Here is a 22,270-nt window from a genome sequence, read left to right as displayed (position 1 = left end):
ATATAATTATTTCTCTAGTAATCTTTCTTACATACTTTAAAAGGGCTTTGTACATATTTTTGTTTCATCTAAATAGTTACAATATTAAAATATGATAAACTTACTAAACCTTAGGAGTTTTTGTAAGGGTATAAGATAACTTTCATAATGTGTTCTTTATTTTATAGTCGTGGTAGTTTTAAATCCTAATTAAATTAATTAAAAGGTAAAAACAACTACATGATGTAGATCAATGCCACATAGTATCTGGGGAAAGAAAAAGTTATTTTTGGTATAAGCTTAGAAAAAGCCCACCTCACTATTTCTAGAGATAATAAAGTTAAAACTAGTTTTGGTCTTCAGTTTATTTACATTGCAAGTGAAAAGTAGAAATAATTTATAGCCTTTAATACCATCTGGAAATAAATAATTCGAAGTGTGTCTAGGCAGTCAAATCTACACTAAATCAAAAGACAAGACATTTCTGTCATTTTATGTTGCAATATTTCATTTTTAGGAGCTTGAGATTTGCTCTTGCTAAAAAAACTGATAAGCAAAACTAAATTATGTCTTCCTAGGTGTGTCATTGTCTTTGATTGATTGTTAAATAAATGCAGTTATGTTATGCCATACAGAAGTATGCAGACATAAGTCAATGCTTCATTCATCAGACTGATTAGAAAACTGATGGATCAACAAAATGAGCTTTTGTTCAACCAGATGAATTAAAGAAAAGAACCTTCATGTAAAACATTAACAGCCTCTTCGATCATGCTTTTAGTCTTCTTTTTGAAGTACATGAAAGCCATAATGATGGCACGCACAGATATTTAGATACAAGTCTTGATGTTCCTGGCAGCATGCTCATTGCTAGTGCTGATGTTAATTGAAATGGATTTTTGGAAAATGTAATAAAGTGCAAAGGCAATAAAATAGATATGGTGTTGGTTTTAATACATTCAAATGCATAATTTTCTTTTGTTTTTGAAATTCTGTCTTGAAATCTTTCTGTCTTCACATGGGGGCATCAAGACACATCAAACTTGTGTTTGCTCAGCTTAATAGTGGGAAAATGTAAAACCTCAGTCTTCTGAGGCGCATGCTCTGGATTTTCTGTAGAACCACCATTTTAAAGCTATGATAATTTCATTTTCATCACTTCAGAAATATGTCCTGAAGGGAAGTTGGTTTGAAGAGTCCATGTGTACCTTGAGTTTCTATATTATTTTTGTGTGACTGATCAATATCCTCATGTAGAAGTAGCTATGATGCCAGCCTAAAGTGGAAGATCTGAGCTCTTCCAAGTCACTGACTTGGGTGCATGAAAAGTACAAAGATGGCAAAGTAGAGTCCTGGTTTTATGGCGGTTGATATAGTTCTTTCAACAAGATTTGTTCTGTATTTAAAAAAAAATACTTTGCCTCTCTTCTGAGACTCTGTTTTGGATTGTTTTCAAAGTTTGTTGTGCACATTGCCTAACTGAAAAACACCCAAACCCTAACAAAATGCATATATTCTTTAAGAATAGTATCCCCTAAGGATATGTGGTGGTTTTTTTTAATTTTTTTTTGTTTGTGTTTTGGTTTTTTATTTGTTTGGGTTTTGTTTGGTTTTTTGGGTTTTTTTGGTTGTTGTGGTTGTTAGTTTTTGGGGTTTTTGTTTTTTTTGTTGGTTTTTTTTTTAGTTCTTGTTTTATTAATATAACAAAAATAAGCTTTGTTGCTTGGCAAGAAGAGCTTTATGAAAATCCTACTGGAAAATACTTCTGGCTGAAATTTTCATTGAAAGTTCTTGTATTTTTTACTGTGACTTTTCTGTAACTGCAGCATTCAAACAGCACAGGATTCAAATTTTTCTGCATATGTTTTCACAAAGGGGAAAACTGTTAGAAATATTTGATTATCAACAAGGCAAATCCTGCTACTGATTTTTATCATATAGGTGACAGAGTAATAAATATTCTTCAGAGCTAAACATTGTTAGATCCTGTTGGTGTGTGGTTAAATGGCTTATTAATTCAGTTATGGTGGAACCTGCTAATAAATTGGACCCTGTTAGACTAAGCTGTGTATTGAGTTGAAACACAACCAGACAAACCATCATCAAACTACTGGTTTCTGTGAAGTCCATCTAAAGAATGCTGAGATGCTGTTGACTGTATCACCACTTGTGGCAAATTCTTCTGTACACATACACCCATTTCAGTCCATGTGGATGCAGAGGTGATAGGGGTGATTAAATTGGGGCATCTGATATATTGCAAGATACCAATAACTGCTAATGTTTTCTTCCTAGAAGGCATTGTTACTCTATGTGAAATGTTGGCTGCTACACACTACCACAACATCAACTGTTCTGTAGTACTTATGACTACAGTTGGCAGGAATTAATATGAGACTTTAGTGATAACAAATTTTGTTGTCTGTTTTTTTTTCCTCTTTTTGTGGCAGCATGTGTTTCTGCAGTAATACACAGAGTAGCTTACTTGCTCTGTAGTAATAGTGGATATTTATTCCTATCTATGTAGACTCTTAGCACAGTTACAGCTGCTCCAATACCTTGTACTAACATTTGGCACTGGAATTGTTATTTACCAACCAGAAGTATTTCTAAATTATTTAGATACCAAATCTTGAAGGGAAGAAACAACTAACAAACATACTTGGTGTAAACCCAAGCAGTTTAGTATTAAGCTGGACAGACTGAGTTTGTATTTTGTGGCTTTTATCAATAGCCCATTTACAAATGGGGTATGAATGGGAGGAAGATGGAGAATCACAAGACAGGTTGACCTACCTTGTTTGAAAGACTGGTTTAAATATGTTTATAATGCTGTAATGCAGATTTGATGAGAAGCCAATACTTTGCTAAACCTCAGTTTCAGATAGCCAGTGAGTAACTAAGGGGCTGGACATTCAGCTTGCATTCTGAAGTTCTGCTTGCTTCAAGTTCCACTGGTAAGAGAAAATATGCTTCAAATTCACCAATTTTTATTATACCCCAGTAGTTTCAAATATGAGCAACTTTCTCAAAAAAGAGAGAGTATTTTTGTTCTTTCTATATTTCTAACTTTGAATTCAAAGGTAAACTGCTGGAGATGATGCCTGTACTAATTACTATACATCTTTTTGCCTTGAAATGGAGAGCAAGTGTCTTTCCTGTTTCAATCAAGATTTTTGAGGTTCAGACAAGCTGTTTGATTTTTGAGATGGATTTTGGTGATGCCAGAGTGTCACCACAGAGCTAAGCCAGGCTTTGCAGGAATATCTGCTCTCTGTAGGGCTCCCATCTCTGTGGAGTACATTGGTCCTGGGGTTCAATGCCAACTTCTCTATCTGCATGTGTAAGCATGGTGTATTTTGTTGACCTTGTCTTGTCAATATACATAAGTCCTTGCTGTGTATGTCCTTAAAATACTTTTCCAAAAGTAAGTGCTTTGAAACAGTGCCTAATTTCTTTAAATGGTAGAGGGACCCTACAGAGGAGACATGAGCTGCTTGGCTACGTGGGATACTTGGAGTTGTGGGGCGATGAAGGTGCTGCCTGCAGAACACACAGCAAGCACGAGCAGCTGTGTATTTGAGCATCATGGGGGAGCATGACAGGAATTGAACTGGGGGGAGTGTCCAGGTCTTCTTGCAAGTACTTGACTTAAATCCAAATGTGTGCTGTGATCATGGTAGTGATCTGCTTTCATCCAGGCACTGAACAGCTGCCTTGAATGCTTGGCAGTGTTGCAGAGGCAGCGCGGCACTATTTGGTGCCGTTACCCAGCAGCTCCAAGTAACAGGAACTGTCTGGCCTCTTGAGGGCAGTTCAGGGAAATGCTTTTGACTTAGGACAGCAGGGTTGGATAGTGCCATTAGGAGGACATAAATTTTAATTGTTTTCTGTATATTTCTTCAGTAGTGAGGAGGCATTTGCTCAGTGCTTTAGGAAAAAGGCACAGGGCTGAAAGGTAGATATCTGTTGACAGTAGTAACTTCATGGTTCCAGTGTTTCTGCATGACATGTGCTGCCTGGACTCTTGTGCTACACTTTTGACTGCAAGCTATACTTTTAGGCTCACCTGATGGGAGGTCACTACTTTGTTCTTGGGGACCTATATCCTTAATACTTATTTGACTGGGTGTCACTGTTTGGCCTCATGATCCTTTTGAAGCAAGCCTTGTAGCTTTTTTCTTCCTTCTTTCTGTTTCTCCTCATTGCCACTTGTTACACTCTTAATACTGCTTCTTCCCTCCAAGTTCATTGAAGTCATTGATGCCCAGGGCAGTAGAGGAGAATGAAACAGTGCCAGAACTGAAAAGGGCTCTGGAATAATGCTCCCAGGTCAAAAGAGGAGGGAAGATAGTAATAAAAAGGTTGGTGAAATAATGGATGTGGGTACCACAAAGCTATAGAAAAGACAGGGACTGATATGATGGCAGGTTCGAGGCACTGGGGTTGTTGAAGGGTAGAGAGTTGTGAGTGATACCAGGATGGGAATGAGGGCTGCTGCGTCTTGACTGAGAAAAGATGGGGAGCTGCTGAGATAATACATAGTCTTGCTGCCACAGCGTGGTTTTTTTTCCCCTCTGTCCTTTCCAGCTCGTCTTTTCAAACTGCTTGTTTGCCCAGGTTTTTTGTCTGCTGAAATGAATAGGAAATGAGAGAAGTTTCTAAGAGCAAGGAAGGAGTATATAAATCCACAAAGACTAGTCAAATCTCTGTGTCTTGTCTGAGACACAGCCTGGCCTCACTGGTAGGGTGTGCCTTGCTGCTTTTGTTCAGCTGCATTCTTGTTGCCACAAACTGAGTATGGAGTGCATGTCCTGTCAGGAAAATCAGTCTTTTTCTCGTTGAATCATACCTTTTTGCGTGTTTAACCATGAAGGCACTTCACTGTGTCCACAGGGGCTGCTGTATGGGTTTTATATCATAAGAGCACTTCTTCACTCAAAATGTTGATTGTTTTAAATGTCGTGGGGCATGCTGAGGCAGAGTCGTGTATCAGCACCAAATGGGTCTATTTTACAGGGAAAATAAAGGTTTTTTTGACTAAGGAAACATTTTTATGGTTTGTAATTTCCTTGGTAGGAAGTAAATAGCAGGTAGACAAATGAAGGAAACTGCATTTTGAAAAATCTGTGCAGAATAAAAAACTTTAGGTTTTGTTATAAATCTTATGAAATAGGGGAATAAAAAGGGGAATGGGAATATGACAAGCTGTAAGAAAATCATGGTCTAATGTCTGTCTTCACCTATGTCCTGTTTAGTACTTTACCACGACCTTGCAATAACCCTTATTCTGGGAAGTTCACTGACTTGAGGTAGTTGAACCCTTAGCAAATAAATCCCAATAATGGTTTGAAGTGTGTATTTGCTTATTTCCAAAGTAGTACCAGTTTATATATATAAATGAAGATAACCATTAAAGTAAAAGTTTAAAACAGGTGAAGAATATCCCACAGAAGAATCAAGGCTGTGAACAAAAATCTAACCATTCATAAATAATTTTATTTAGTTTTTAAAAAAACAAATGGTAAAAAGAACTTGGATACATACATTTAAAAACTAGAATGTTCATTGTCATAAATTAATTTAAAAATTAGTTATAAAGTTTTGCAAAAAGGAGGTGGACTTTGCAAAGATCATAGACTAAGACATTTTGAAAAAAAATTGTGATCTGGGAAACTAAATCTAAGATAATAGATTGATCATTTTCATGTGAAATGTATTTATTTTGAAGAAGTGGATGAGATTCCATAGCTTATGTTGCAAGTTGTTGGTTTCAGCTCATTTCCCTGTTGAATTTTGGCTGCATCTCTCATAAATTTCTGTGTTGTCAAGCAAATAAGCCAAATTTAAAATCAAAATGACTAATGGCCTGTTAATTCCTACAGGGCAGGGCTAAGGCTACAAGGGAGGGAAGCAGGGGGAAAACTGTGCTGCTGAAGCGGATAAACAGGATGTCAATTTTCCATGCAGCTTGTCTGACTCTGTGTAATGAGTATTTGCTCTATTTTTGAAAAAGATAGCTGGATTTTCATTAAAATCCACTTGTTAACTTGTAGACGGACAAAAATAAGGGGAACCATAGCTTCTTAGTTACCAAATGAGGAAAGACTTGTTACATTTTACACAGGACAATTCTGGTTCATGTTGGTGATCCAGTGGTGATGGTCATCTGAGGTTTCCCAGGGGGCAGAGAGATGGTTGGATAGCTTGCATCTCAGAAGATCAAGGCTGATGCTCTCAGGCTGTTAGCCATTGGGAAATGCTATGCATAACTCTTATTATCTGCTGGCATTTGCTTTACATACCATATACTCTGGTCTTTTAGAGGTTACGATAAGGTTTCATTCTGCAGCTGCCCTCTTGGAATTTCCTTCAGCCCATGCCCTTTCCAGAGCTTTCTTCACATCTAACGCCACATGGAACATGTTGCTCAGAAAGCAGTATGAGGCAGCAAGTCTGAGGAGAACAGAGTTGTTGGTCAGCTACTCTTTTGTTTGCTCTGGCATAAGATCTGTTTTTTTCTTGAATCTAAGGGGGGGAGAATGGTTTTATATCTTCTCGGAGAAAACTGTTTGGGAGGAGAGTAGTAAAGCCTGAAAAAGATGTTTATGAAGTAAAATACAGGTGATGTGAATGATGATTCCTTAATAAGTACACTGACCCTTTAAAGAAAAGTGCATTTGCTCAGAAAATGAAGGATTTCTACAGTCTTGTAGAAGAGGTTTTCCAAAAGCTCCCCATGCTCTTTCTTTCACTATATTTCAACTTCTGCGTCCAGTAGTTAGCCCCTGCCTGCCATTCCTCTTTGCTTTAATATACAGAATGCACTCTTGCTTTCTCACTGTCTGGAAGTCAGTATTTTGACTGTGTTGTGTGATGGGATATATTTGTTCTCTAAGGATTAATTAAGTAGATGGTGAAGTGTCCTCAGGTTGACAGTAGTTAACTAGGAAGGTGTCAGAACAGAAGAGCATGATGCGAGATAAAACTAAAAAGGTCTGAGTAAGGAAAAAGATAAACTAAACCATTCTTGTGCCTTTCTAGTTCTGATGAAACTTGGGTTGACACAGAACCCAGTCTCTCATATTCATGGCTCTTGCTTCCAAATCACACTTGGAAAATGCAAACAAAACAAACACTGGTATGAGTGGGCTCAAAAGATCATGACTGGAGATGTGTTGAGTTTTTGATTCTCCTTGTGCAGTTTTACTGATTTTAGTAGCTGCTTGCTGGTGAAGCATTTCATAAGTCATTGGCAACAAATTACTGAAGCCATCAGTGGCAGATTGAAAAAACACATGGAAAAAGCTCATCACTTCCAGAGTATACATGGGTACACTCAGCTTTGTAGTACTGCAGCTCTTCTCTGCTTGAGTTGCTTGGCAGCAGAGTGCCGTAGTGACTTGGTCACTAAATACCCCAAGTCACCAAATTTCTATTAGAGTTCCTGGTCTTAGCTTTGTTTCTGACAGCATGTTCACACAGGGTTCAGAAGGGCATCCTCAAAGGACAGTCGTGCAGGTTGTGTGTCTGTGCCAGTGGGATTGGCATGGTGGCTGAAGTAGGGCACTGGCTGCTGACATTGCTCTGGCTATTGCACTGAAGGAAACTGCTGTAGGGCGCTACAATTTTAACTCAAGTTTTCCTTTGATAAATGTAGTTAGAATTCAATATTTCTGTTGTGAAAATTTAAAATGTCTCTCCATGTATGTGGAGAACACATGTATCTGTGTTTTCCTAGTGTTCTCCATCATTCTATTGCCATGTTAGTAACAGAAATAGGTTATTTTTCACCAGTTCTTTTCATCTGTTGCCCGAAAAGCATAGACAAATTACATTAGGTTATTAATTGCAGGTATAATGTGGTGTATTCAATACAAAATCTCTAGAACTACAATAAGAGTTTTATATTAGATATCTGCAAAAGACTGTACTCCATGCTTTGCATCCTTCCCTAAGTTGCCCACAGTTGCGACAAAAAAAAATCCTATACTCTGCAGGTTGGAAAGCCATGAGAGAGAGATTTTATGTTGGGAGACACTTCATGTGTGTGCTCTTTGCTATTGCTCTGAACAGAATGGGAGTCATTGGCAAAACACCTTTTAAACAAATATAAAATGCCTTAGATTCGATATTGGTGATTTTGTGCTTGCATTTGCTATTTTTGTTTGTATTTTTATCTAAGTGATTGAGATGATCAAGAAAGAAGTATGTTCCTGGAATATATTTGGTGGTGGTGGACATTAGCTTAGTTTGGTAGAACAAATGTAATACCAAAAAAGCCTATCATGATTTACTTAGGATAAACTAATTCTGTAACTTGGTTTTTAGCCTTATATGGAGAGATAGGAGGGATATTTTGGGCATATGCCAGAGCATATATGCTCCACTTATGGAGAACTGGCACACACTAGCATATATGGAACTTACACCCTTTTGTGAGGCACCATTGTGGTGTGCAGAAATTTTATTCAGATTAAAATTTTTGATTATATTTACATAGCCTATATAGATATTTTTAAAAATAGGTTTTAATTATTTTTATTTTTTTAATGCATATCTGAAAATACTATGTATGTTTTTTAGTGCTTTATCAGGTTCTGATAGCCTTTATGCAGATAATTATTTGGATTATGACAAAGCTTATTCAATACTAGTCCCTGGTTTTTGGTTTGGTAGGTGTTGGTTATGTTTTGTTCTGGTTTTTGTCTTTATTTTCTTGATGGTTACCTCCCTTCTGCACCTGAAATTCATCATAATAGGATTTGCATTCACTATCCCCCTTTCTGTCTTATATATGAATTCCCTGTAGATGTGAGCTTGGGGTTGTTTGAGTTGCCCAGGAGCAAGAGCTCCGTGGAGACTGTTGCAAGTTGCAGTAGGTGAGTATAAGCTGGTAGCATCTCTGCACTAGTAAGCAGTATTTCAGTGGTGGGATACCATGCTGTTGTTGTGTGTGATTTCTGCATTGGAGGTTTCAGGAGCTGAATGTTGGCTGTGGTCACTTTTGTGGCTGTACCGCTTGAAGAGTATTCCAGCAGAACAGGGTCTGGCCATTACGTACAGAATATCTTTACTATCTTTCCTTGACCCTTCATGCCTCTTTACATGTCTGAAACTGTTTTTCACTGTAATGACTTTGTTTCTATTCCCATTTCTTGAATGTTTAGTCTCTTGCCCAAGAAAGGAAGGAGAACATGATTCTCCTGAGCCCTGAGGTCCTTCACCTCTCTTTCAGGATTGATGTGCCAGAAAAACAGAGTTGTTTAAGCTTCTGCATTCTGTCAGTGCTGCAAATCCAAGTGCAGTATACCAGGTATTAGATGAAATGTTCCTGTTGGAAAAATACTGCTTTACAGAGTTGCTGCCTTCCTCTCTTCTCCCTCCTTCCCTTCCAGCCTGTGACCTGTGGTAGAGCTGCCTTAACAAGGAGGTTGCAGGAGACCAGCTCCTGCTAACTGGTAACATCCATTTTACAGTGAAGCGATGCTGAAGTTGAGTATCTTGGCCACAAGCACGATGTATGAAGCAGTAAATGGCTAACACTTTATTTATTTTAAAGTTGGCAAGTATTTTTACTTTGATTTATTACTCTTTAAGAGAGTGTTTTCTGCCAGCATTTTCAGTCATTCAGCTTCTCTCAAGGAGGCAACATTTTAGGTTTTTCACAGTTTTGCTGGAGGAAATCCTTTAGCGAAACTGATGGGTTTGTTACAGTATCAAGGCACCACTCCAATTTTCTGAGTACTTCACATAGTCAGACTAAGGAGAGAATGATAGTGATTAGCAGTTGCTTACAAAAGGGAAATGTTAAAAGTCTGTAGGATTTGCCTTGTAAAGGGTCTCCAGTTCTTAAAACAATCACAACTGTGCTTTTATTTTATCATAGCTTGTAGATGTCTTTGCGAAACTGTTCACTCCTGTATGTGCCTTCCCCTTCTTACCCTCTCTCTGCCAAGAAAAGAAAATAACAAAGAAATGAAGAAACAGTAGAAAATATCTCAGCAATGGCCAAGAATACTCTGAGGGAGATGTTCTCTAGAAGGCACTATCAGGGACCTCCTGGCGCAGTTTTGAGTGTGATATACAACAGTGTTCTCAGTAAGTTACTCATCTGTGCGACATGTAGCCACTCAGCCCACAGGAAGAAATGTTAAGCCTGCTTCAAAACCAAGTCCCTGTTTCTGGCAAGAGCTAGAAGCACGGAAATGCAGGAAGATGCATTTAGCATTCAGATTCTTGTGGGAATTTAACTGGGGTCAAGCAATAAGCAATGAAGCCAGTAATAATTTCTAGATTTGGAACATGGAAAGTAGGGGTAATACATTTAAAGTAATGATTAGAGGATGTTTTTTCCCCCAGAAATCTTATATAAGAGGTATTTGTTTTGCAAGGCATTATATAGAGAGAGGTATAATACCCTCCTTCAGTAGCAGAGAGTAACAAACTCTGACGTGTGAGTTAGGTGTGTCTTCCGTTACTCAATTCAGAGCATGACTTTTCATGTGTGTAAACTCATTGTTTTCTCTTTTATGTTATGGGCAGAGATGGGCTTTCTCAGGACAGAAGGCTTGGTTCTGCAGTGCCCTGATGTGTCTAGATGTAGCTAGTCAGGAGTGCTCAGTCCCTGGCAGAGCCAGAAGTGGTTTATGAGTGAATCTGGCTCTATCCTGGGCTGTATTTAGTAATAGGAGAAAATCTTGGTTTTGGCTTTTCTGTCTCCTACCACTGTCTCAAACACTCTTAACATACATACTGAGAAAGATGGGGAAGTTTCAAATGTTAAACTTGATGAATGAATTAAATGTGGCAAAGAGCTGCAAATTAGGAGTTTTGCAGAGAAGGCCATATGTACACCCCCAGATGTATCACTTTCACCACAATCAGTGATTTTTGCATAAGATTCAGAGGTGGCAGAAAGTCCCAGGCTTGTTATTCAGTTAGAGTATAAACCCACTGAATTTTCTTTTGACAGCATAGAAGTGAAATGCACTTTTTGTTGAAACATTTAGTTGTTCTCCCTCTCAAAAATGTTGGTATTAGTCACAATGCCCTTAAACATTTTTTATTATAATTATTAACCAGAAGAGCATTTGGCACTAAAGCATGTGGTGTTCTTTCCTGCTTTCAAAAGTGAATACTTAGAAAAGTAGATTTCCATGTGTGTTTTTTTTAAAGTATCATTTGCGTAGCTACTAGGCACTGTAGCCTAGTAGATACATTAAACAGAAGTTCATGAATTTATGCTTTAGAGAAAGCACCATTGTTCTTGGAAGGCGTGACTCATGTTTTTCCTTTTTTGTGCCTTTGGAGGATGAACATTTTGGTTATTGAAGACCTGTACTGGAGCTCTGCGTGTGCTTACAGTGTTGATTAGTAAGGAAGTGCAATGTGTTGTTCAGCTGTAAGGACTGTAAAGATGCAATGTAATGTGATGAAGACTAGTAAAACAGGAATCCTTTTTGCAGGGGAGGGTATGGGTACAGGTTTCTCCTGAAAATTAACATGAGTATTTTTACACGCACTTCTTATATAGCACTTCTTATGCATCTACATGCCTAATTCGGGGTGTTAGATTTGGTGAGCAAGTAGAGATCAAGGCAAGAACGATAGCTGCCACGGTACCTGTGAATTACTCAGTTCCAGACCAGATGAATGGAAAATGTGTTATGTAGATGGCTGTTAAAGCCTAACATTTGTGGATTTATACTCTGTTTTAAACAGAGTAAATACATCTTATTACCCCATTAATAGAAAAAAAATCACTTACCATAAGTACATATTTTTTGTCCTAGATAGATTCCAGAATGAAATAACTAAATTAGAAGCAATTTGGCATGTATCCTACTGATTGAATTATATATTTATTCTATTTTATGTTGTTATGGTGTTTCTTTGATTTTCAAATTAAGTTAAAATCCATGAAGATGGTAGCTTTAAAGTCTTGTGTGCCAAGTCCACTGACATGGAAGACGATTTGGAGTCAAGAATGAATGAAAGTATATTTCTGCTTTAAATAAAAGATAAAAGGGTTGTTTTTAATAGGGAACACCAGTTAAAACAGCCTTAAATTCCATGTAGCTTTATCCTGCGGTTCAGAAAGGGTTTGTTGATGCTATGTAGAAGATACTCCTGTTCTTTTTAATTGCAACAACCAGTTTTTCTTAAGCATCATTACCAAGGTCTGTACTTCTTCATTTACACTTGCATTTCCTATTTTTAAATAGTTCATGGGTTACACCTTCTGATAGTAAAATATATTTCAATTGATCTCTAAATATTTGTACAGTTAGACCTGACATCATACCCCTAAATCACTTTGATAAGAATTTCGTTTTCAAGAAAGAAATGTCCCATGATTTCAGCTTTTATAGTTTGCTTCCTCAGTCTTTCATATTTTGGTTACAAAAATGTATTTCTGTTTCCATGTCTTAAATCATGTGAAATTTTAGTATTTTCAGATGCTCTTTAAGTTTGAAAAAAAGACTTAACAATATTAAACATAGAAAACTTTTTTTTCATTTCAAAGAGGATAAAAAATAGCTAAGACCATTCTATTTTCTGCAGTATTTTGGAAGCTTGCTTGTAATATTCTGCGTTGAACTGGCCTGTGGTGTTTGGACCTACGAGCAGGAAATAACGGTGAGTCAGAAAAGGAGGCTGCATTTTTTCAGCAGAAGAAAACTAAGTTTTCTATTAGCTAGCTGTTTTCTAATTGCTGTAGTATTTATCTCTGTTTATTATTCTGACAGTTTAATTTCAACTGATTGCCTTCATTTTAAACAGAGAATTCTCCTAGGAAAGCTTGTTTGTCTGTCTGGAAGGCCCTGTCTGGGTTTCCCCTTACCCCATCTATATTTGAGAGCCAAATCCTTCATCCCCTCATTTAAGAACTTAATTTTTTTGTTAATTTTTGCTCAGGCAGGTTTTCATTGAAGTCTTTGATATTTTTAGCATAAATTATGAATTTCAGGCTTAAATAAGGATTTTGAGAGTTGAGACAAGAGAATTTGAAGGGATTTTGTCCCAAAAGTTCTTTGCATTTTAAAGAGTGTACTACGTTATAAACAGACAGCATGTTCTTTCCATTGAGACTTGCTGTCTGCTAAAATCTGCACACTGCCTCCACAAGCTATAAATGCCAGTTTTAAGCAAAACATGTCTTGACTATAAAACACTCTTCTGTAAACTTGTGAAGAGGTTTTATCTCTGTCTAGTTTTTGTAACTACACCAACCTTTAATTTTCAAACTTGTAGCCATCATGTAAGAAAATAGATAAGTGGTGAGCAAATTAAACTGAAACGTAACTGGTGGCTGCTATATCCTTACATCTTGTACTCAGTCTGGTACATTTTTATGAATAGAAGAACAAATATTTTTCTCTCAACTGCCAAGATATGCCCTATATAATGGTCTTTCCAACAGTGAATGACAATTACATTGCAGCAAGATGTGAGGTAGCTTCCTTGGTATTTACACAGCACTTGGACCACAGGAATTTCTGGCAGATTTGAAGTCTGAAGTTACACAGCAGGACTTTGCATCAGAATTCATTCCCTTGCAGTACAGATTTGAGAGAGTTGTTCTAATATAATAGAGATTAAGGCTATTCCTTTGCTTTAAATGTCAGCTCACGTTGATTCATTTTAAAATTGGGAGTACAGATGAGGCATTCTTCATGTTATGGGCACAGCTGCCCTCTGCAGGGGTTTTGCCAAGGATGATTGTTACAACTAATATCCATGGTTTCACAAAAATCTTTTCAGTGGAAACTACCTGAAATAACATAGCCTTCACAGCCCTGGAACATCCTTTTTCAGCCTTCACTATTTAGTTAGAAAACCTGAAGTTGTGGTGCTTTTTAGTCTGACCCTCAAGCTTTTGGCTATCTGTTTTTCTACTGAAACCAAATCAAACCTGTGACAGTTTGATAAAGACTGGTATAGCCCTACCATATGTTATGTCATTGATCATGCTGTTTCCCTTCAGAAGAAAACATGGCTGTCCCTTCAGCCCTTTGCTAGAGTAAGCAGCACTGAACTCCATGTCTGCATCTTCTGCAGTGGGTCATAGCAAATAAAGTTTCTCCTTTTTTTGGTTTTCTTTGTCTCTTCTCTTCCTATATATATATATATATATTCCTCATCTCCTGAAATACTGGTTTGGGTTGGGTTTTTTGGTTGCTGTTTCTTTGTTGTTTCCTCTTTCCATCTGATTTCTTACTATTATTCCCTTTGTCCTAACATTACTGCTCTTCATGTGATAAGATGGGTTTCCTGCTTCTGAGAACCATAATGAATAGTGAATGTGGCAGACGTGAAAAGAACAGTTATTTTTCAGTGGTTCTTCCATACCTGTGCAGGTCATTCCCTAGAACGTGCTTCCTCCTACTTGATAAAGCTAAGACGATTCCCTCTTAAAACCGCAGAGTTGTCTTGGTGTCATATTGGTTTCAGTGTAGCATTAAATCACATGAGCCCCTGGTGGGTTTCAGAGATCAGTTGGCATTAGTGTAGGTGGGTGTGTAGTGTAGCGTGGGTGATGTTGTCAGAAATGTCACTGAGGCATAACTGCCTCTGCTGATGCAGTATGGGCTTTCCTTGGTAATTGGACAAGTGGCTCAAAGAGTCCTTGCATAAACAACTTTCCTTACAGCTCATGATAGCTCTCAGCATGTAGTGTTCCTCATGACTAACTTATTCCACCTACAAGATTGAAAAGCCAGTGTGGGTCCTTGGCTTATTTAGGCATTGATCAAGCTTTGATAGTCATTAGAAAAATAATAATGAGTAATTAGATCTCAGTGGCAGACTGAGCTTTATAGAACTTAGGCTGAAATCAAACTAGCATCTTCAGTTTTTGTTTGTTTACACATGAGTATTGGTGCATAGTCAAACAAATGCATGTCAATCACGTATTATTGTGCACTACCATGTATATGAGCTGACAGGAAGATATTGAGAGGTACATCAATGTACCTATTACCTGTACAGTTTTACCTGTAGGCATTCTTGTAGCAAACACACAGATTCTGAAATCCCTCCTTAGGTCCAGCATTCAAATTGCTTTCCTACAATGAGATTTAAATTGTTTTGCTTTGCTTTTAATTTCCTTCTCTCACTTCTTGAGTATTATTTTTTCCTGCTTTCCATTGACTTCCTAAAGAAGTGGAATGTGTTTAACCCAAATAGGTTAATTAAAAAATAATCTAACAAATATGAACTTAATTGCAGCACTACCAAATATTATCCAAAGAAAGAAGAGTGCTAGCTTACAATGCAGAGGAAAGAGAAATGCATTGAGTACAAAACTAAATTAATTAATTTATTATAGTGGCCTGTGTAAATGTTTGTGATAGAAATATTCTGTGATAATGCTTTTACATATTTTTAGTACTCTACTGCTAACATATTTTTCATGTGAAATATTGTGAGTTCAATGCAAAAATCTAAGTGAAAGGCATGTTAAATTTCTAGAATCTATTAATACATTGATTATATGAAGCTTTACTAGGGCATCAAAAATTTAGTATAACTTAGCAGTTGTAATGAAATGTTATCAAATGTTCCTATTTGTGTTATGGGTTCAGGCAGGCAGTGATTGTCTCTATATTTTTGCAGAGCATCTAGCACAATGAGGACCAGGTTCCTTGGGAAGTACTGTGCAAATTTTCTTTTCTTAGATAACATTTGTTGCATAGAATACCCTTACTGTCAGCTTCAAATTGGAGAGCAAAGTCATGGCTGCTAGAGGAGCTGGGCTCCCCTCCCATCCAAGTCACAGCTGATACTGCAATTGTGGTTTCTTTCACCATGACTATTAAGGCTGATGGAGACAAGGCAAAACTCTGCATGGATGGTATGTGGTGACACAGAATGGTGACTGCAGTCTTCAGGTCCTTGTTTTGTTTTGGCACACTGAAATTTGTGCTGCTGAACTGAAGTAATTTGATTTTGACTCAGCTTCAGTCTATGCAAGGTGCCATAGCACTTGCTTCTGTTTGATTGCAACAAATTGCTAACTGAAGTGTCATATTCAGACAATGGAGTGCACCAGCACCTCACTTCTGAGTTGTCAAAAGACATATTTCAGGAATCCTTTCAAAAGAAAAGATTTTCACAAGTCTTTGATTGTGTTTGAGGAAAAAAGGTCATAGGCCCTTGTCTACACTTCCTTGTTACTCTTTTTGAGCAAGTTACTGAAATGGAGCACATTCAGAATATCTGCATGCAGGATTCCAGACAAAGAAAGAAAATGGTTGAGAAAACTCCAGGGATATAATTCATCTCAGTTTTACATATGTAGAAGTTAGACATTTAAATCAAAGTTTTTCACCTTAGACAGTGAAGTGGATTTGAGACTTCAAGGGAATGATTCATCTGCTCTGTTTTAAATTATTTATCTTGAGATGAATTTCTCCATTTGGCTGCCTGTTTATTTCTATTATCTAAGACAACACCAGGGGGATACCTAAACTAGGGCAGACAAATACCACCCCCGATGACTTGGATGGGACTGTGTTCAAGTTTTATGCCAAGTAAAAAATCTGGTAATGATACAAATAAATTGTACCAAATCATCCCAGAATCTCTCCAAAATGTGACTGCTTTTCAGTGTACATTAATTTGTAAGCAAAGGAAACAAATAACCTTTCCTTGCTATTTTAAGAAAGGCTTGTAAAGTATTAGTATCATAAAAATTGCAGCAACACTTGCTTTTCTGTTTTGTTTGTGTACATAGTTATTTTAGTCATTGCACTGGAAAGATCTCAGTATAGATGCAACCTGTGGGTTTGGAGCTTCAAGCCTACTGATCCACTGTGTGAGTCACTTCTCTCTCCTTGCTCCAGGTTCCAGTGCAGTGGTCTGATATGATCACACTGAAAGCCAGGATGACCAATTATGGCCTACCTAGGTACCAGTGGCTGACCCATGCTTGGAATTTCTTCCAGAGGGAGGTAAGATGATAGTTAATATATGAACTAAAGGAGTACCTGCTCAGTGAGTGTTATTTATCTGCTAAAGGAAAGGTTTGGTTTTAAGTGACTAGGTAAAGAAATGCAAGTTCATTCACTATAAACACTGTGTAGTGATGCTGTCTTTTAACATCACTTGGTATCCAATTCTTTGGTTTTTGTAGGCCCTAAAGGTAGTTAAACACCAAAACGAGAGTGTTAATAAATTCATTTAAATTGCTAACATTCTCATATCCTTTCTCAGTAAGGTTAGGACACCAATACCTTTTAGGATTACTATAGCATTAAAGGATATGATGTATGTAAAATGAAAAATCTTCAGGTAAAGTAAAATGACTGTGTCTATATATTGTTTTAATATTAAACTGTGCTCCCCTTCCCATAGGCTCTGTTAGTTTCCTTTCATGGAGCTGTCATGGTTAAGATATGTTTAGCTGAAAAGGAATGGGAAAGGAAGTTTCCAAAAAGATGCCAACACTGTCTCTTTGGCCGAGGTTTGTGAAAGTGATGAGGGTTTTTATTTCCTTTGACTGGGGGGTGGGAAACAAACCAAAAAGCTTCCTTGTGTATTCACAGCTTTGCCCTCTAGCCTACTAAAATTCAGAACTGTTTTTATAGAATGAAGTATTATGTTACAGAAACACAAAATCGCCCAAGGTAAAACCCATTAACTCCAAATATAACTCACGTGCAGGAAGAGAACTGTTTAAATGCCTGTCATTGTGCTGCCCTTGTTGAAATGTTGAAATCTATCATTGTTGCACAGATTTCCTGTTTATTTAAACATTTCCTGGCAGCACTTGGTTAGTCTGTATTTATACTAAAACGTGAAAGAAAGAGGTTACACACCAGCCCCCCCCCCCCCAATTTTCAGTTCTGGCCATGTGAGTGCTCTGTGAAACTGAGTAATTCATAGGCAGGTAGTAATGGACCTGAGATAATATAATCAAATGGGCTCTATCAATTTGCCTTGACTAGAGATAGTACTGTATCTCGGTTTAAATGTATAGGTAGATTAAATTAAATACTGCCTCTTCTCCTAGCTGTTGTAGTTTCATCATAACGGCTGGTTATAATATGAATATTAGTAATAAAACTTCAACTAAGCTTTAATTTTTCTAGGAGAGAAGAATTTCCTTTAGAAGTTAGATTTTCCTTATGGCACCTGTGACCAGATGAATGATTTGGGTAGCTGAGAAAGCTTTTACAGTTTCTACTTAATTGGTTGGCTCTGATTTATATTCCATCTACTCATAGTTTAGATGCTGGATGTATGAGCCTGGTACGTGCTTTATGTCTGAATAAGCACTTGTGGCCCTTCTTCAGTCAGCAGAATTGTAATTGCAATTCTGTTACCAGAGGTTCAGTCCTGATCAGCTTGGTATTCTTTCTTCTGTATCTTTTAACATCTGAGGGAGATGGGAAATGAGTTCTCCACAATCCTCTTGCTGGTCGGATATCAAAAATGTGGCTATGCTAAGGAAGACGGAAAGGGTCAGCTAAAGTCAGGAAAGAACAACTGGGTGGGGGAAGACAAGATACAAGAGTAAGAAAAGGGTGTTTAATGAGGTGGTCTTTGCAATTGCAATGAGGAGCCAAAGCTTAAGCTTTCCATAAAATCCTGTGTTGGGTGGAGTTTGAGGAACAAACCAGTAAAAACTGAGACATGAGAGCTGTGGTAAAGAAGGGAGAAATGAGATTTTTAAGAGGACTGGTGAGTTAAAGGGACAGTTTGTGCCAGCATGGACACTGATGTGCTTGATTGTGAACAATGAGTGGCATGGAATACAGGACCCTGGCTCTGAAGAGGGTAAAGAGGGGCAGACATCTGTGTTTCCAACCCTGTGGATCAAAGGACTCGGGGAATTACTTACACTCAGTCTGATCCTGGAGGGATGTTCAGGCAGAGAAAGGTAGCATCTTGTTTTTGCAGCAAAGCGTCTTTTCAGTCATGTCAAGTCCCCATCCAGTGCCAAACCAAATCTAATGTAGCTGCTTCATCCTTTTCTGTGTGAAAACAGTTGCTAATGTGGGAGACTGGTCATTTGGGTTTAAATCTCAGGGTGTGCTTTACAGAGAAGACAGGTTATTGGTCCTGGTGGGTTTTATAGCCAATTACAGCTCATCTGCTTTGCAGCCAAACTTCATATTTTTATGGTTCATTCTGTTGCAGTATTTATTTTAATGTGATACCTCTTCCTTCCATTTTCAGTTTTTCTTTCAGCATTTGTGATTTCTATACATTTTTGCTTACTCTATTAATTTTTTAATTTTTTTTTCCTATATTCAGGTAAATCTGTGCTTTTCCTGTTTTCAACGGAAGTGTCTGTAGCTGTACCCTTGCAAGAATAGTCCTCATTAGTATGATCTTTTCCTGCTACTCCTTTCAGTCACAGGTTCATTAGTCCCCATTTTGACAAGAAATTGTGTTAGTTCATTGTAGTAAGGATAGGAGAATCCAGCGACAGGACAATTTCTGTGAAGCACCCTTTGAGGAAGCAATTAGGATTTAAAGGACAGAGCAGTACTGTTGACTGTTTCTAAAGTATTCATTGGTCACTTCATTACATTTTTCATATTGCTTTTATGTCAAAGTACAGGAAAACAAGATACATGGAAGCACTTGTAGATGTTTTTAGTTCTATGTAAATATTTAAAAATTGGTATTAGGAACTTCGTTAAATTTTTGATTACCTAATGTACCTATTGAAGAAGTAGCATCATTATTACTGATCTTGGCTAATCCTTCCTTTGCAGTTTAAATGTTGTGGAGTGGTGTACTTCACAGACTGGCTGGAAATGACAGAATTGGACTGGCCACCTGACTCCTGTTGTGTCAGAGAGTTCCCAGGATGCTCTAAGCAGGCACATCATGAGGATCTCAGTGACCTTTATCAGGAGGTAAGGAGAAAAATATGGATGTATTGGAAGGTTTTGTACATTCTTCCTGATCCAGTAATTTTCCATATACGTCATTTGCAGTGCAACAGAGTAATTTTTTTGTAGAGTAGTTGTGTTTATGATAAGTGTTTATGGTTATTATTTGCTAATGCTGAAGCAGAGGGAGGGGAGAAGGAAGAACGAACACCCACCCTTACCTGGAAGTGAGATGAGTTAGTGGCATTGCAGTTAAAACCTGAGATGTGCTTAAACTTTGAAGTGTTTGTTTTATATTGGTTAGGTTGGAGTTCAAATTTGTTCCAATCCAAAATTATTTATTAGGTGTGCCTTAGAATCATGCTCTCAGATGCTGCAGCATGAACATTTCTCCAGTGGATGGTGTAGCTCTGCATTATGGAAGAGTACCCAAAGAACCGTTTTATTTACTCCCAGTCTCAAAGGCTGTTTAAGACCCATTTTTACAAGAATCTGTTGGATAGCTCTTGTTCAGGAGTTACTGAGCAATAACTCTGAAGCAGAGGAGATTTGCTACATAAACAAGCCAAAATGAATATTAGGTATTGCCAGGAAACAATCAAGTTTTAGAGAAATTAATTTATGTGGTATTGACTGTATGAACAGAAATTATTTAATCTAATCTGGGCTTTCAAACATCCATCCTAGGAGGAGGCTGTGTACTTTCACTAGGAAGAGAGAAGACAGAGCTGCTCAGAGGCAAGTGCCTCAGGCCAGTCTGTACTAGGAACCTTAAAGACAGTGGCAGAGGTTGGGTTTTTTTCCACTTGTAGACCCTCTCTTGCCTTCTGGCAAGGCTCGCAGCACTGACAGCACTGGTTATGCTTTGGAAGTGTCAGTCCCTGGATGAGAAAGCCATTCAGGCTTCTTCTGGGGCCTGCCAGTCTCTTACACATTTAGAAAAACCTAAAAATTGTGGCTCACTCTGCAATAGTATACTGATAATGCAAAAATGCTTTTCTGTAATACTGTTGCTACTGTTAATGCCATACAGATAAGTCTGTTTTAGAGAGCCTTCAAGGAGTATATGGAAGCTGTAGAACATTCATTTGCCCCCTGCCTGTAGAGGCAGGAGTATGTAAGCAGTGTCACTCAATGAAAAACTGCTTTTTGAGCACAGGAAGCTCAAAAATTTCTGATAAGTATTAGTCATTGGAATGTAGTGTCCAGAGTGCAAGGTTTTCTTGTGTCACTTCTTTTGCTAACATTTCCTGTGCCATTTTCCAGGAAAATGGTTCTCTGAGCACTTCATATGTTCAAGTTCTTTAGGTTCTATTTGTAGAAAATTAATTGCCAAAGATAATAGTTAAGTAGAACATAAGGGCTGTGTTAAGACCCACTTGATAAAAGAAAGGCTGCTTGGCTTTTTTTTTTCCCTAAAGAAATCTGAAGGGCACATTTATGGTTCTTCCCCTACTGTACTGCAGAGCATTTTGGATGGATTCAGCACTTAGCAAAAATTTATTTTTGGTTCTCTACTGCAGAATCCATTCCAAAAAGGGACAGGCTGTGTTCAGTAGTATCAGCCACAAAAATACTTCATTTCTCTTTGAGATATGTACAATATTTTGTTGGCAAAATGTTTCTTTTCGTGGTGCTTGCCTGTGGGATGTCTCACAGACTCTTACAGTAGGCTTGCTAATAACTTTATCGGTATTATGCAAAACCAACTTACACTTCCAAGACTAATCTGCCTAGCTTCTGCTTTGGAGTACTGAAGGAAAAAAAGCTTTTTTAGAAAGTGATTCAAACCAAGCTTGCATAGTCTGGTGGTTTGAGAGGGAGCCTGATAAGATTAGCTTCGCTAGCCTAAAATTGGTTTATATAAATATTTGGCAAGTCCATTCTACTACATCAGAAAAATTCTGTGTAGTACTTCAGGAAACTGAAGTTTGGTTTGTCTGGGACTGATAAATGTATTTTTTTTTTTTTGTAGCTGTGCTGTGATTTTTTTTCTGGGAACTCAGAACTTTCTATAGTCTAAGTTGGAATCTTTCACAATTTAATTTTTGCAGAAAGAAAGCTGACTTACAGTTCTGCTTGAAAGTACTTTTGGCAAGAATCATTTTTTCCCTGCTGGATATTGAAATCTATTTTTCAATTTCTTGAATTGCTTTTATTCTGATGAGCTTCACCTTTGGTGCAGTTTCATGAGCAGAAAGAGGATGGTTGTGAGGGAAGTGTGAAGATGATGATGTGGCCATGGAGGTTTGTTGTGGTCTGAGGACAAGAGGAGCTCTGCCCGTCTTGTGATTGGGAACTGCAGTGTAGATAAATGATTGATGGGAGTTGATGCCTTAAAAAAAAAATAAATCAGACTTGCACGTTTAATATTTTCTTTTGGTTTCTGGCATAATTTTGAGTAAACTCAAAATCTGTTTTAATTAAATTAATTTTGT

The 22,270-nt window shown here is 37.6% G+C and overlaps 1 protein-coding gene across 5 annotated transcripts in view; it reads left to right on the top strand.

Moving 5' to 3' along the window:
• The window catches only part of LOC131591865 (tetraspanin-12), a 42,160-nt gene that overhangs the window by 14,281 nt on the left and 5,609 nt on the right, over positions 1-22,270 (top strand). For 4 of the 5 annotated variants that reach the window (XM_058862970.1, XM_058862968.1, XM_058862966.1 and 1 more), the window contains exons 5-7: positions 12,547-12,621; positions 16,830-16,937; positions 19,713-19,856. In XM_058862970.1, the coding sequence (XP_058718953.1) occupies positions 12,547-12,621; positions 16,830-16,937; positions 19,713-19,856 (327 nt within the window). The remainder of the gene's footprint in view (positions 1-12,546; positions 12,622-16,829; positions 16,938-19,712; positions 19,857-22,270) is intronic. The other variant, XM_058862969.1, reaches the window with a different exon arrangement.

This window comes from Poecile atricapillus, chromosome W (genome assembly GCF_030490865.1).
Source record: "Poecile atricapillus isolate bPoeAtr1 chromosome W, bPoeAtr1.hap1, whole genome shotgun sequence".
In the NCBI taxonomy this organism is placed as follows: Eukaryota; Metazoa; Chordata; class Aves; order Passeriformes; family Paridae; genus Poecile; species Poecile atricapillus.
This window is presented reverse-complemented; position numbering and strand designations above follow the sequence as displayed.